Source organism: Gracilinanus agilis, chromosome 6 (genome assembly GCF_016433145.1).
Source record: "Gracilinanus agilis isolate LMUSP501 chromosome 6, AgileGrace, whole genome shotgun sequence".
NCBI classification, from domain to species: Eukaryota; Metazoa; Chordata; class Mammalia; order Didelphimorphia; family Didelphidae; genus Gracilinanus; species Gracilinanus agilis.
This window is the reverse complement of record NC_058135.1, coordinates 57,223,451-57,239,837: the sequence shown is the minus strand read 5'-3', so window position 1 is coordinate 57,239,837 and position 16,387 is coordinate 57,223,451. Positions and strand designations below refer to the sequence as shown.

The following is a 16,387-nucleotide window of genomic DNA, read 5'->3' as shown; positions in this document are numbered from 1 at the left end:
ATCAGAGGTTAAGTGACTTACTTGTCCAGGGTCACACAACCAGAAAATGTCTGAAGCTAGACTTGAATTCAGGTCTTCCTGACTTTGGGCTATCATTCATCAAACCCTCCCATCTTTCCTTCTTCCATCATAATTTTGTTTTTTTTTTTTAAACCCTTATTTTCTATCTTAGAATCAATTCTAAATATTGGTTCCAAGAAAGAAGAGCGGGAAGGGTAGTATTAGAATAGAATAGAGGGAATAAGAGATTTGCAAAGGCTCTGGGCATGCAAGGACTTTGCAGGCAGCTTGGCACACGCATGGAACCATATAGGCTCCCATTCTAGAATGGGAGGAATGCTTACAAAGAGACACTTGGATTCCATGGGGGTCCATTGATCTTTGGACACTGAGGAGAGCAAAGGGTTACTTGCTATGGCCATTTTTGAACTGGGTTATAGGAGGTAGTTGAGGTTCCTGACACATCTTGGAGTTTCCTGATATGAAGAAGCCTTCTGTGATTCTGGAACTTGTAACATCGGTTCCCAACCCGACCATCTCTTGTGTGTGAGCTGCAAGGAACTGAAATATCTATCCTAAAACTGAGCCAGACCACCTGAGCTCAGGCCTTTGGGCCTCTAGCCATCTATCTGACAAACTGTACTGTGTTCCTATTAAATAGTGAATCAGCTAGTCAGTATTAGGCAGCTAGATTTTATTTTCGGTAGACAGAGAGCACAGTGAGCATAGCTCAATGTTGCTGGGACCAAAGACACCTTTGCAGGTCAGGGTGGGGGGAAGAGATAAGAATTTACTAGATCTAGGGACTCCATCTTCCTGGTCCACTCACCCATCCTGTGTTTTGTAAAATAAACCAAGTTCTTTGTTTATACCATCTGAGAGAGCACTCATATTGTGTTGCCACCATCTTACAGGAAGTAAAGCCTAACAATCTGGGCTCCAGCCTGTGGTTGATCAATATCAGGTTCAACACTGGTCCATGCTTCAAACCCAAATATAGTGACTTTTACCCCCACTCATGATTTAACTAGGCAATGGGGTTAAGTGTTATGGGTGAATTTGGGAAAGGTGTTAGGATAAAGGGGATTTGGAAGGGATGTTGTCAGGGACTTGCTAGGTAGGTAATATGGTTGCAGGTAGGATGTAATAGTGAGATGCAGGATATAATATGAGGCTGAAGTCAGGGAGTATAACACTGAAGGTAACAAAGATCTTCAGGGAGAGGAGGAATAACAGGCAAAGAGCAGCAGGGCTTATAGACTAGGACTTAGACTAAAGACAAACTGAGGGATTGAAATTGAAAATAGATTGAAATTAACTACAGGCTTTAGTTAATTTCACAGGAAGGGACTTGTTTTGAAGTTACACCTTCCTTCAAGATGGATACCCGGCTTCCCTTCAAGCCCAGAGTATGTTGGTTCTATTCCTCTTCTTCACTTACTTACTAATTAACTGACAAAGTAACTAAAAGGTCTGTTTTAAACACAAAAGGGGTTTATTGTTTTCTCAAGTTAAATTGTCAGGTGAAAGGAATTAAAGGAAGCCCTAACAGTTGCTTAAAGAAATCTCAGGTGGGGGAAGGGAAGCAGAGATGGTGTTTGAGCAAGGTCCTGCCTTAACTCAGCTCTCAAAGTGATGATGGCTATCAAACCTCTCTAGATAAAGTACTGCAAGAGTATAGCTAAACTCTCACAGATTTGAAACTACTCTCTGATACTCTTTGCCAATAAAATCTCAAATAGGATCAGAAAGTCACAAGTGTCCGAAAGTATTCCTTGTATTTTGCTCCTTTCTTGATCTAATCCAAGCCCTCCTATATTCTCATTAAACTATTGTATTAAGCTCCAGTTAGGTCTTCTACACTCTAATGCATCCTTCAAAACCCAGGTAATATTCCTAAAGTACTAATCTAATACCAGTTAATCCTTTATTCAAAAACCTTCTACGGCTCCCTACTCCTTAGCTAATAAAATGTAAAATTTTGAATTCTGGCTTTCAAAGCTCCATGCAATCTGGCTCCATTCCAACACTCCAACCTTATTTCATACTCTCCTCTTTTTCCATATACTCTATTGGCAAGTCAAATCAACTCTCCATGCTTTAGTTTCTCTACCTATAAAATGGGTATAATAATGCTTGGCACATCTTTCCTCATGGGGTATTATATGATTTTATGAGTTAATGTCTACAAAGGGCTTTGAGATCCTTGGATGAAAGGGGTTATATAAACACAGAGTATTATTAAAGATCATGTTTTAATGTGATTATGGATTAGTTAAAAGCATGGGGTGTGGTGGTATGACTCTAAAGGAAGGGAATGAGTTGGAAAAGACTAAAGTACCACTTGGAGGAAGAAGGGAAAGAGAAGAAGGAAGGAAGAAGAATTAGGGGCCTTGTTTCCAAGATTCAAAAGAAATCCCAAGATTACAGTTTAAAAAAAAAAGTCTCTTCTCTCAGTCATTATTGGATTAAAGCAATGGTTAGGACAATGCAGCTGGTCATTGCCAACAGGCCTGATTTATGGAGCAACCTCACCAATATTTGGTTAAAGACCCAAGGGAGAAAAAAGTGATTTGGAGGAGGAAGGTCATAGTGTTTTGGAAAAAACATTCTATTTTGTGTCATAATAAAGAGTCTGGCAGGGAAGAATGGTAAGGTCCATGTTCTCTCACAAAAGAGAAGTCAAATGACTTTTGAAAAGGTCCTCTCTGAATTTAGAACTCAATATTTTAAAAAAGAAAGTTGAAAATTATTTTTCAAATCAGAAAAAACAAAATATTCTATTTGAAAAGGGGAAAAAAGGTCCTCTTTACTTCTATATTCAATAGCCAAAGGGTATATACACACACACACACATACATATATATAACTGGCTAATGTAAACATTAATCATTGAAAAAATATATGGGGCAGCTAGGTGGCTCAGTAGATAGGAGCGCTGGGCCTAAAGTCAGAAAGATCTGGCTTCAAATCTGGCTTCAGACAATGCCAAGTTATGTGACTCTGGGCAAGTCACTTGACCCCCATTGCCTACTCCTTACCGCTCTTCTGCCTTGGAACCAATTCACAGTATTGATTCCAAGACAGAAGATAAGGGTTTAAAAAAATAAATAAATAAAATATCTGAACTTAAAGGCATAGCTCAGGGGATTGAGAGCCAGGCCTAGAGGCAGAAGGTATTAGGTTCAAATCTTAGCCTCAGACACTTCTGAATTATGTGATTCTGGGCAAGTCACTTGCCTAGCCCTTATCACTCTTCTGCCTTGGAACCAGAATAGTATTGATTCTAAGATGTAAGGTAAGGGTTTAAAAAAATAAAATAAAGTACCTGAACTGAAATAGAGAATGACCAAGGAAACCAAATATATTCCCTAAAGCCAGAACTTGAAAGGATACTATACAAAAAGGTAGAAGGGCTGTGAATTGGGAAACAAAATATAGGATGGGTTGAAGAAACACCAAGGGAACAGGGATGATTAAAAAAACAAACAAACAAAAACCACCAACCAGTCTCTGGGCCCAGTGTTCTTTCCCAGGAAAAGCCAAGTCCCAAGCCTCCTGGGCCTCTCTCCCTTGGCTCCCAGCACCCTGGCTGTGGGATGCCTTCCCCCACACTTCGCATGGCAATAACTCCTCATCCGTGGAACAAATGCTACTTTAATAGCTGCTACTCTTCAGACACTGTTATTAGTCCTTATAAAAGGCAAGTTGCTACATTTTCAGGTGCAAATTGCCTATTGTGAATGCATCTCCCTTTAAAACTGAGTCTCTAAGGAAAGGAACAGAATCAACACAGCCAATGATTAGGCATCATTGTAGACGACCGTCCCTGGCCATTTGTTCCCAAACCTCTTTGGCCTGGGGTCACAGAGTTCAAAGCCCCAACAGCTATTTTTAATAGAGCTGGTCACAATCATCTGCAATCACAGATCGATGGTTAGAAAGGGTCTCAGATCCATCCCTGCACAGATGGGCAAAAGTAGGTCAAGAATTTAGGGACTTGTCTAAAGTCACCCAAGTAATAAGTAGCAGAGTCAGGCTTCAAAAGCTGCTCCAGCTTTTTTTTCCCCTATGAGATGATTACATCAGTGTGAATTTCTCATTCCATCCAATAGGAAAAGTGCAAAGACGTTCACACCAAGGGTGGAAGGGATGGGGGATACAACCCAATGTCTTTAAAAAAAAAATCTTTTTTTTAATTTTTACCTTACCTTTTGTCTTTGAATCGAAATTGTGTCACTGGATGAGTAAATCATTCCCTGAGTCTCTGTTAGAGGGAAACTCTTAAATTATTTATTTTTCCATACTATTATTTATCTATTTATTAATTTCTAAACCCTTAACTTCTGTCTTAGAATCAAATCTGTGTACTGGCTCCAAGGAATAAGAGTAGTAAGGGATAAGCAATAAGGGTTAAATGACTTGCCCAGGGTCATACAGCTAGGAAGTGTCTGAGGCCGGACTTGAAGCCAGGTCTATCCAACTCTAAGCCTGGTGCTCTATTCACCAAGCCACCTCTCTGGTCCCAACTTGATTACTTTCTAAGCCGATCCTGTCCACAAAGATTGTCATGTGTCTCTCTATGGGAAACTGATACATTAAGTGACCCCTCCAGAGTGTCATCACGTAAGAAGACTGTTTCTTTTCTTTTTTTTTTTTAAATTTCATTTTTCCCCCCTCAATTAAATGTAAAACATAACATTTGTTTCTGAAAATTTTGAGTTTCAAATTCTCTCCTTCCTCCTAGAGTAGGCAAGCAATTTGATATAAATTATACATGAGCAGTCATACAAAATGCATTTCCAGAGTAGCCATTTTTTTTTTGCAAAAGAAAATGCAGACCATAAAAACCAAGAATAATAAGGAAAGTTCAAAAAAGTATGTTTTGAGCTGCATTCAGACTCCATCAGTTCGTTCACTAGAGGGACAGAGCATTTTTGATCATAAGACCTCAGAATGGTTCTGGATCACTGTAGTGCAGAGAATAGCTCGGTCTTTCACAGCTGATCACCATACAGTATCGCTGTTATTGTGTACAAAGTTCCCTTCTTCAGAGAATTTCAGTTTGCATCGCTTCACAGAAGTCTTCCCAGGTTTTTCTGAAACCATCCTACTCCTTGTTTCTTACAGGACAATAGGATTCCATCACTTTGGGATACCATGACTTTAGCTATTTCCAACTGATGAGCATTAATGCAATTTCTAATTCTTTGTACTACAAAAAAAAATTGCTACAAATATTTTTGTATATAGAAATCTTTTTCCTTTTTCTTTGAGCACTTGGTGTATGTGGGTGAGTACTGATAGTAAATGGGTGGGTATCTAGACTCCCCCCTTGTTAGCTTCCAATGGGCCAGATCAGCTATTCACTCACCCACACCCCAAGGAAGACCTATGAGGGAATAAACTCAAAAAGGTACCCAACTGGCAAAGCTATCGTAGGGATGTTGAAGGAAGGTGTTGTGGATCAGTTGTGACCCTAATGGGTTAGATTCCACCCTTAGAGCCAGCACTATGGAGACAAGAACAGATCTAACAGTGGATCAAAAGGTATGTGCAATTTGATAGTCTTCTAGGCCTACTTCCAAATTGCTCTCCAGAACAGTTAGATCAGTTCACAACTTCACCAACAGGGCACCAATGTCCCTATTTTTCTACATTGCCTCCAAGATTTGTCATTTTCCTTTTCTGTCGTATTAGCCAATCTTATGTCAGGTAGTACCTCAGAGTTGCTTTACTTGCATTTCTCGAATAAATATTGCTTTAATGCATATGAATAAAGCTTTGAATTCTTCTGAAAACTTCCTGTTCCTATCTTTTGACCATTTCTCATTTGGGGAATGACGCGTATCCTTATAAATTTGACTTAGCTGTCGTTTATACTTGCTGTTACATTTTCCCCTCCATTTCCTATTTCCCTTCTAATTTTGGCTGCTTTGGTTTTGTTTGTGCAAAACCTTTTAAATTTGATACGATCAAAATTATCCATCATATATCCTGTAAAGTTCTCTATCTCTTGTTTGGTCATGAATTCTTTAAGAAGTCTACTTCTAGTGATTGTCTTCTTCAGCATTCAGGATAGACTATTCTTGTACTACTCACACCCCTGCAAACGAATACTGTAACCCACTTGTTGACCAGCAGAAAAATATTCTATGCTACTGGTGTAAGCACAAGATTCAAAAAGCTATGGTCTAAGTACCTTCATGGATTTCTTACTCCTTCATTCTCTTTCTGATCTGTATTTTCCCGTATTCTTTTCTTATTCCCACTTCTTCCCTCACCTTCCTTTGAAAAGACAAGCTTTCCAAGAGAAGAGAACTGAGTACAGGAATAAATCAGGACAAGTCAAGAGTAGCAACCAAGCAAACACATATGCTCAGATATACAAATACAAACCTCAACCAGCTTCATCATGGGCACAGGGTTGAAAAAATGGAGCCCCGCAAATCGGTCTTGCCTGGTGGTAGAATTGGCTATGTTTGTGATTTGCAAAGAGGAAGTATTGCTGGCAAAGATTGTGTGTCTGTGGAAACAAAAAAATAAACAAACAAAAGAAACACAGAATGTCCAGGTGATTTTGTATCATTGGCAATGACTGGGGCTTAGGTTTTCAGTACACCACATTGGGTAGCTACTGACATAAGGTATCAGCAAAGGAAGAGAAAAAACATTGTATTCCCCCAGAGACACATCACATGATCTCAGGTTTGGATTTATATTAAGTCGATCTAAAATTTCAAGGGAAGCTTTTGTCTTCACCTCCTAATTCACATGGAATAGAGGGTAAAAATTCTCTTATTCTGCACATGATTTAATGAAATGAAATTACAAGGATGAATGGACATGCTATTTAATTGTCTCAAACATATTCAGTAATGAAAAAAAGAAAAAATCAGTAAAACAACTTAGAAACTATTTTCTTACATTAGGATCAAATTATCAATATAGTCAAATCAACAAGCATTTATTTTATTTTATTTTTAAAAACCTTACTTTTTGTCTTTTTGTCTTACTTTTTGTCTAAAAATCTAAAACAGAAGAGCAGCAAAGGCTAGGCAGCTGGGGTTAAGTGATTCACCCAAGGTCACACAGCTAGAAAAGGCACTATAAGAACTTGGGGTACAAAAAAAGACCTAAAAAACAGTCCATGCTTTCAAAGAGCTTACAGTATAATGGAGGAGACAACATGAAAATAATTATGTGCAAACATGCTAGTAACAGGATAAATTGGAAGAGATCAACAGAGGAATGGCTCTAGAATTTCAAGGCATCCAGAAATGCTTCCTGTAGAAAGTGAAACTTTAGGTGGGACTTAAAGCCAGGAGACAGTCATAGAGGACAGAATACTAGGCAGGGAGACAACCAGAGAAAAGACATCACATCAGAGACAACAAGGCCACAGAATTTGTCACTAGATTATAGAGAAAAGAGGAAAAGGTGTAAGAAATCTGGGAAGGTGGGAAAAAATTTCAAAGCCAAACATAAGAACAAATTAAAACCATTTTGGTTCCTAAGATCAAAGAACCAGAGCTGTAAGAAGCCTTGGGGGTCACCTAGTCCAATCCCCTCATTTTAGAGATAAGGAAACTAAAGCCCAGAGATATTATGTACTGTTCCCAAGGTCACACGGGTAGTGACAGAGCTGAGATTCAAACTTAGGATCCCCCTCCCCGCCTCCAAATCCAGTATCCTTTCCAATGTATGTCCCCACTAGACTCTTAATGTTTTTACTTTACAAAAGGAATTCTCTCTTTCAACATGAAAGCAAGCTTTCCCTATGTCTTCTCTGGACTACGTAAAGAATCCCACAATCAGAAAAGAAGGCTCAAGGGGTAGCTAGGTGGTTCTGTGGTGGTTAGAACCAGGCTTGGAGTTGGGAGGACCTGATTTCAAATCTGGCCTCAGATACTTCCTTGCTATGTGGCCCTGGCTAAGTCACATAACCTCATTTGCTTAGCCCTTACCACTTGTATCAATTCTAAGACAGGAGGTAAGGGAGAAAGAGAGGAAAGGAAGAGGGAAAGGAGGGGTGGAGGGAAGGAAGGAAGGAAGGAAGGAAGGGAGAGAAAGAAAAAAAAAAGAAATCTGGTACCAACAACCTTATTTAGAATAAATCTATATTTAAAACTAACTTCTGTGGGCAGCTTAAGTGGCTCAGTGGATTGAGAGCCAGATCTAGAAGTGGGAGGTCCTGGGTTCAAATGTGGCCTCACACACTTCCTAGCTGTGTGACCCCAGGCAAGTCACTTAATCCCATTTGCCCAGCCCTTAATGCTCTTCTAGCTTGAAACTAATACATAGTAATTGTTCTATGCCAGAAGGTAAGGGTTAAAAAATAAAATAAAATAAGATCCATCCAGGAAACTCAGATGACCAGCATTAAAAACAAAGATTTTTTGTACCTCCCCCTCCCAAATAATTTTTGCATATAAACTATTTCCCTTTCTGTAGTACAGTTGAGAAAAGATTTCCAATTAAATTTTTTGGGAAAATACAGAATAAGATTGTGACTCAGGCTGCTCTATCCACAATAATCTCCCCATTCCTAATAAATATAAAATGTTAACATCTGAAGGCTAGATTACCAGTTCTAATGGAATAAAGAAAAAATTTCCTTCAAGAAATCCAAATAAACTTGCCTTTTCCTATTGTGCCACCTTGTGGAAAAATCAGCAATGAGCAGCCTAGAAGGGACTGGCTGGGTATACCTGAATGAAGTCAGGTCACAACAGCTCACTGATCATTGGAAGGAGTGAGAAAATCACAGGGTTGGCCTCTAGCTCAAAGAGACAACTGGGTTTGTCTGAAATCTAGAGGGAAAACAACCCATTCTATTGGGACAGAATCAGTTACTAAAAGATGGGCTAACAGAAAAACAATGTACCATAGTACCATAAAGTATGGTTGCCCTAGGAATTATTGATGCATACAAATGAAGGGCTTCCTTATACCATAATCTCAAGTATGCTGAAAAAAATTATATATTACATATATTACCTATCTATATAACATAAAGTAATAGACTCTTTTAAACAAGTTCAAAGGAAGGATATTTTATTTTGCTTTTGGTATGAGTCTGTGAATTGGTGTATATGGGTAGGATTAGGACCCCGAACAAGTCTCTTAACTTTTTAACACTCTAGACACTTCCCTTGAACCTACCTATGTTATTGAAGATATTGATCTTGTTATTGGTATTTGATCTTTATGGCCAGTGGATATTGATCAGCTAATGCTGTCAGGGAGCTCTACTGGACGACAGTTGATAAACTTGCTGGATACAGCTTAATCCAACGTTGTTTATTAATTTTGTCTAATAGGAGAAGCAGGGACAGAAAAAGGATATAGGAATAACAAAGGATATCTTAAATCTAAAACTAAAGTTTCTAACTATCTCCAAACCCCAACTATCCCGCAAGGGATTTCTTCATATCTGAAGAAATCAGACCTAACTTAACTTCCTTTCTAAGGATATAATATCTAACTTACTAAGCTATTCTAATAGTTGATCTTAGTTTTATATTATTCTCCTTAAAATAACTATAAGATTTTACCAGCTTCTCTCTCTACTTGTCACAAAATGACAGTTCATTCAATCTCTTCTCACAGCGGGGTGCCAAAACAGACTCAACTCCAGCGAGAGTCTTTGGCAGCTTTTCCCTCTTTCAAAGAAAAAAGTGGTCACTTCACCCAATCTTCCTCAGATCACAAGATGTTTCTTGACTTCCCAAAAATAACTCAAGAAAATCAAAGATCTATCAGAGCCTACTCTCTAGATACCTACTCCAAGTGAGAAGCTCCAGGGAGAGTGACCAGTTCCCCAACTGTTTTTCCTTTCCTCAAAATTCTCTTAACATCGCCCACAGATAATTCCTTCCTTCACTGCTTAAAGGAGCCCAGGTAAAATTTAAAACTCTTTCTCTTTACTAAATCTTTACTTCTAGCTAAATTAATTAGCTACTTTAAATTCGTATTCTAACACCTATTAAGTCCTTTTTTTTTCTTTTAAATCCTTACCTTCTGTCTTAGAATGAATATAGGTTTCAAGATAGAAGAGGGGTAAGGGCCAGGCAATTGGGGCTGAGTGACCTGGCCAGGATCACACAGTTAGGAAGCATAATGGGGAAATAGGCTTTAAGAGCAGGAGAAGTAAATTTAGCCAGGCAGGCTGGCAGGAGCTAAAAATTCCAACCTGGAACACAGCAAGGGACTGAACATAGAGGACTCTTTCTCTAAGGTCAGCTGGGTTTTAAAGGAGTTGGTGAAGTTATAGTCACTGACCAGAGAGCCTGTGGATTTTGGGGTATCTCTGTGCCTTGAGCAACATCTATAAGAGAAACATATCAACTATCAAGGTCTAGGTGGAAAAGCAAGATACATCATTCTCCCTGACTTCTCTGTGGACTACTTGGCTGTTAGCTGTGCTCTTGGACTAGCTGATACATTTGAGCAACAGATCAAGAACATCTGTGTGAGAACCCCATTCTTCCCTTGTGTCCTGGCTGCCTGCCTTAGTGTTAGTGAAGGGATTACCCAGACCTCTAACCCTGAATTTATCCCAAGGGTGTTAAGTGTTGTCTGTCCATAGTTATTTAGTGTAGTGTGACCTCTCCCCACATCTTTTACCCTTAAAATCATTATTAAACTGTGTTTTATAACTTTCTCTTGTTTCTTTCCACAACCCAAAGGACTCACTATAATTTAATAGGAAATCTCTGGCTGATTTGGTCTAAAATGACAGGTGCTTCTCAACTGTCACCATCCATTCCCAAGTCCTGTATTTGTAGGTTTTGGTGAGATTTCTAGTGCGGTATACTGTGTGTCAAGCAGTTATCCCTTTTCATCCTTCATTCCTCCTTCATCCCTTTTCCCCTCTCCAAACCCCTGTGTGTTTATTTACCTACTTCAGAATTTCTTGAGAACAGATTTGAATCCAAGATCTGGTGTATCCACTGTACTACCTAGCTGCCCCTACTACTTATAAGTTCTAAGGAGTAACAGTTGCAAAGAAGAGGGAGTCACCATATAAAGAATATTCTCACTGAAAACATTTCATTTTGCTATTCTCTATTTTCATAACACAATTTCAGAAAGTTTCCCTGACTCATCTACCTGATTATTCCTGCAGTCCTTATCGCTTACATCTTTATGCCTACTTATATTTTAAAGGTTTGTAAAAATGCTTCCCTCCCAACAACCCTAGGTGACAGATGATGGGGTTACATTATCTTTGTTTTAAAGATAAGGGCAGGGGTAATGATTAATATGAATAATAGAAATAAGAAGAAGCATTTCTAAACACAGCATTTTAAGGTCTGCAAAGAAATCTACAAATACTATCACATTCTGTCATTACAACCTTAGGAGGTAGGTATTATATCACCCCCATTTTATATATTAAAAACTGAGGCCGACTTCCAGGGTCATACAGAAAAAAGGTCGGAGGCCAAATATGAATTCAGGTCTTCCTGACTCCAGGCTGAATGCACTGGAGTGAGTTGCCATTTCCTCCTCCAGTGAGTTAAGGTAAAGAAGGTTAAGTGTCTTGTCCAGAGGCACACAGCTAGTAAGTATCTGAAATCACATTTGAACTCAGGACTTCCTCACTAGCATTCAATCTCACTGCACCACCAGTTGCCTCCAAGGTCTCTTCCTGCTCTGATATCTTAAGGATCCCATTTTGTAAAAGTGGGAGCAGCCACCGCCTGAGGAACTAGAGTTTTGCTGTTTATTGGATGTTTGTCCAAAAAAAAGACAAACTTTGTTTTTCTAAGATCACAGCATCAAAGAATCATAGAACATTAATGCTGAAAGTGAGCTCAGAAATCAGTCCTTGAGGAATATAGACTTAGGCTAAGAAGGGTCTCTAGAGGAGAGTAAGTGAAATTCTTTCATGTTACTGATGCCTCACCCAAGGTCCAGAAAGTTCTCATGACTTGTTCTAGATCTTCCAGGTAGTAAGTGGCAGAACTGGGATTTGGGCCCAAGCCCTGACTCCAGAGGCAGCAGCACCACTGAGTAAAGGGATAAGGAACCCAGGTTTCTGAGAGGTGACTTATCTCTGGCAGAGGAATGCCTTGCAGGAGCACAGGGGCTGAACCATCTCAGAATCGGTACATTCTGTGGAGGGCAGAGCCTCTTGGATGGCCTGTCAAGATTGAAATGCCACCAGAGGTGGTCTTTTAGAGGCTGGCCTCTTCAGCCTGGGCCTCCTGAAAGCTGCTTGAAAGTGTAATGGGGATAATTTTAGGAAAGGTGTGTGGTACAAGGGAATTTTGAAAGGAGGTTATCAGGGATTTGTTAAGATAGTAAATCTAGATTACAGGTAGGCTGGAATAAGGAGATTCAGGATATAATAGGGTTGAAGTCAGGAGTATAACACTGAAGGAATAAGATTTTCAGGGAGAGGGAGAATTAATCTAACAGGCAAATACAGCAGGGTTTATAGACCAGGACTCAGACTTAAACACAGGCTGAGGGAAATAGACTAAACTGAAATTAACAACAGGCTTAGTTAATTTCACAGGAAGGGACTTGTTTTGAAGTTACACCTTCCTTCAAGATGGATACCCGGCTTCCCTTCAAGCCCAGAGTATGTTAGTTCTTTCCCTCTTCTTCCTCTCTTAATAACTAACTGACAAATTATACTAATAGGTCTGTTGAAACACAAAAGGGTTTATTATCTTCAAAAGGATGATCTGACAGGAAAGTGGATTAAGGAAGCCCTAACAGTTGTCTCAGGAACCTCAGGTGGGGGAAGGGAGGCAGAGATGGAGTCTGAGTAAGGACCTGCCTTTAACTCAAGCTTACAAAGTGCTCTTGATATCTAAAGGGAATAAATGATGACTGACTAGTTTCTTTATATCTAATATTGTCAATTATAGTTAACCCTTCACGAATTTGAACTCCTCTCTAATTACTCTCCTTATTAACTCCACAGACATATAAGGTAAGGGAGGGAAGGTAGGAAATAATATAGGGAAGGAAGATATAAAGGGTTTATCCAAAATAACAATTTCTTAAATAAATATTTCAAAGCCAGGCTAAATTTCAATTCTACAGATAGGTAAGGAGGCAGCTCAGCTGGTCAGACAACCTCCCTCCACGGGAGACCCAAACCAACTGAACTTTTCCTCAAGATTCCAAACCCCTAACTGTTTCAGAACTCAGCCAAAGCTTGAAAAAACTATATGACCCCCTCTCTCTATACTACAAATGCCCCTTTTCTTTTCAAAATGTGCAACTAGCACCATTTTAATAGTTACTAAAGTCTAAGGGATTACTACTCTTATACTAAGCTAAATTCTTACTAAGTTCTTATCCCTAACTAAGTTTGCAATAATAAAAGGTTGCTATCTCCTAAACTATGCTACAACTAAACTAAGCTAAAACTAAGATGGGTTAAGGTAAAAGCATAGGAAAGGAATGGGGATTTCAGTTTTCAAAAAAAACTTTGAACAGAAAGGAAAACAAATTACATTTAAACATTCACACATTTTTAAGGCTAATTTTTTCTAACTAGAACAAAGTAATGAATCCTATCTATGCATCTACCTAATTTTATGAACTAATCAGATAATATTAACTAAGAAAAGTTTTGCAAATATTTTTTGCAAATAAGCTTCTAAATTCTAGTTCTCTTGCTAAAGTTAGTGTATGAATAGGTTAGTACACTTATGCCTATGTTAGAAATGTTAGTAATAATAAGTAAGCCTATATTTTTGTAAGTCTATTGGTTAAACCATAGACCTTTGCTATGTACAATATTTACAAAGAAAATTTTTTGAAAATCTGTCCCTGTACTAACTTACTAAACTAACTAAACTGTCCCTGTGTGTTAGTAAAACTTATTGCTAATGGTTAGTAATCAAAATTACATATGTACATGACGTGTCAGGTGATTTGAGTAGAACGGTGTCTGAACCAGAGTAAGAGACTTTCTTTACTAAGGCAGATATACCCTTCTCTCTTAAGTGTAAGTTTATGTTTCACATGTAAATGTGAAGTCAGGAAAATGTTTTATGTGTTGTCTAGTGACTTATCCATGTAATGCTGTGTTACATACTTACTCCACCAGAATTCTTTTGCAATTAGCATGTACTGCTTGGATGGAATCTAGTGTTATGTGCAGTGAGAATTCTGTTGGGTGTAAGTTATCTCTTTACAAATACATGTGTCCAATGCTGATTCGATGTTCCTCTTCACAGTGTGGATGTCCTCTTTACGATAGATGTATTTGGTCATGGATGTCTTTGTAGTTCTCAGGTTTGCTGTCCTCGTGAAGATCTGCGAAGTCAGCAACAAGTGAGGCGTTCGATGCACCAGCGCTTGTCAACTTCTGATTTGTGTTGCTTGATGCACCAGCGCTTGTCAACTTCTGACTTGTGTTGTTCAATGCACCAGCGCTTGTCACCTTCTGATTTGTGTCAGGAACAAATTTTTAAATGTCTATCATATATGATTATTTTCTCTTCTTTTCTTTTGTGATTTTTCTAAAGATGATTATTATAGGTAACAAAAAAATTCGAGATTAAGTCTTTGTGCTTTCATTCATTCGTCGTTATCAGTTTCTAGATCTGGTATTGATTGCAAATCTAATGTTGTGTCTTCTTCCTTCATTGATTCTTTTCCATTGTCATAATTATTTACAGATGATTCTTCTAAGTGATTGAGATTGGGATAATCATTTGGGTGTAAAAACTGATTGTTTACCAGCTCTTGGTCTACTTCTGATTCTGATTCATGCTCTGATTGTTGTTTTGTTTGCTGCTCTGTTTCTATGGTCTTATGAATAGATTTTGGATTTTCTGAGGACTTGCTTGATTGATCAGTTGGTGCTAATTGATCTTTGTGTTGTATAGTTTCTGGGTCTTGTGGTCGTTGTTGTTGGGACATGTCTTTAGCTGGCTTGACATGGGTGACATGGAACCACAGATCTTTTCCTTCAATTTTGATTGCACTTGGAGTTGTTAATATTATTTGGAAAGGTCAAAGCCACTTGGGTTCTAACACAGACTTCCTAGCAAAGTTTCTGGTGTAAACATAATCTCCGGGTTGGAAGTTGTGTAGATCAAAATCAAAAGGTACTCTTTGATGTATCAAGCCTAATTTGTGAAGCTGATTTAATCGTTGCTTGAGCAATTTGATATATTCGTATAGCTTGCATTCCATACCTAGGTGTGATAATTTGTGAATGCTTTGAGGTGCTTTGCCATGGAATGGTGGATGTCCATACAGCATTTCAAATGGTGAAATATGTGTGATGCTGTTGGATTGGCTTCTTAGGTGGAATAGTGCTAATGGCAATGCATCAGGCCATTTCATATGAGATTCTGCACATAATTTTGCCACAAGATTTTTTAGAGATTTAGTCACCCGTTCAATCTGTCTGCTGGACTGGGGTCTAAATATTGAGTGAAGATGTCTCTTTATTCCTAATGTTTCATAAACTGTAGCTAGAATCTTATTTGTGAAATGGGACCCAGAATCTGATGCAATATGTAATGGTATAGAGAATCTAGGTATTAACTCTCTTAGTAAGATTTTCACAACAAAAGCTGAGGTGTTATGCTTTGCTGCAAAAGCTTCTGGCCATTTAGTTAATCTATCCACTATTACTAAAGCATATCTATAGCCTTTACTCCTTGGCATTGTGATGTAATCAATTTGTAAGCATTCAAATGGTGTGTAAGCTAAAGGTTTTCCTCCCAGACTATGAACTTTTGTGATTGTCTGGTTGTAATGCATACAAATTTTGCACCTCTGTGAAATTCTCATAGCAACTTCATATATGCCCCTTGCATTCCAATACCTATTTATAGAATCTGCCATGCCCAGAGTTCCATAATGCCCTTTCTGGTGTAGTGCATTGCAAAAGGTGTAATATAAGGATTTAGGTAACATAGGTTTTCCATTTGCTCCTAACCAAACTCCATTAACAAGGTAACAAGGTATGCACCTAGATGTTTCTTCCAATCCTTCACTTCCTTTGGGGAGTATGCATTTTTGAGATCTTCTTCCTCCACCAAAGATAAGTTTAGAATTGTCAAAGGTCCATATCTTGCTGCATATCTGGCTGTCAAGTCGGCTCCTTTGTTTCCTAATTCCACTGGTCCTTGGGTTTTTGTATGAGCTTTGCAATGGATGACTGACACTTGGGCTGGTAATTGGATTGCATCCAACAACTGATTAATTAAATTGCCATATGCTATTTGTTTGCCATTTGATGTAATGAAACCTCGATTTTTCCAAATTATAGCAGAATGATGGACACTCGAAAAAGCATAACGAGAATCGGTAAAAATGTTAGCTTTGAGATTTTCTGAGATTTTTAGAGCGTAAATTAGGCCCATCAATTCTGCTGCTTGAGCACTCATGGTAGATG

The 16,387-nt window shown here is 38.6% G+C and overlaps 1 protein-coding gene across 1 annotated transcript in view; it reads right to left on the bottom strand.

Moving 5' to 3' along the window:
• HADH (hydroxyacyl-CoA dehydrogenase) overlaps window positions 1-16,387 on the bottom strand; it is a 102,273-nt gene that overhangs the window by 14,295 nt on the left and 71,591 nt on the right. The window contains exon 6 of the mRNA XM_044681638.1: window positions 6,400-6,526. Coding sequence (XP_044537573.1) covers window positions 6,400-6,526 — 127 coding nt within the window. The remainder of the gene's footprint in view (window positions 1-6,399; window positions 6,527-16,387) is intronic.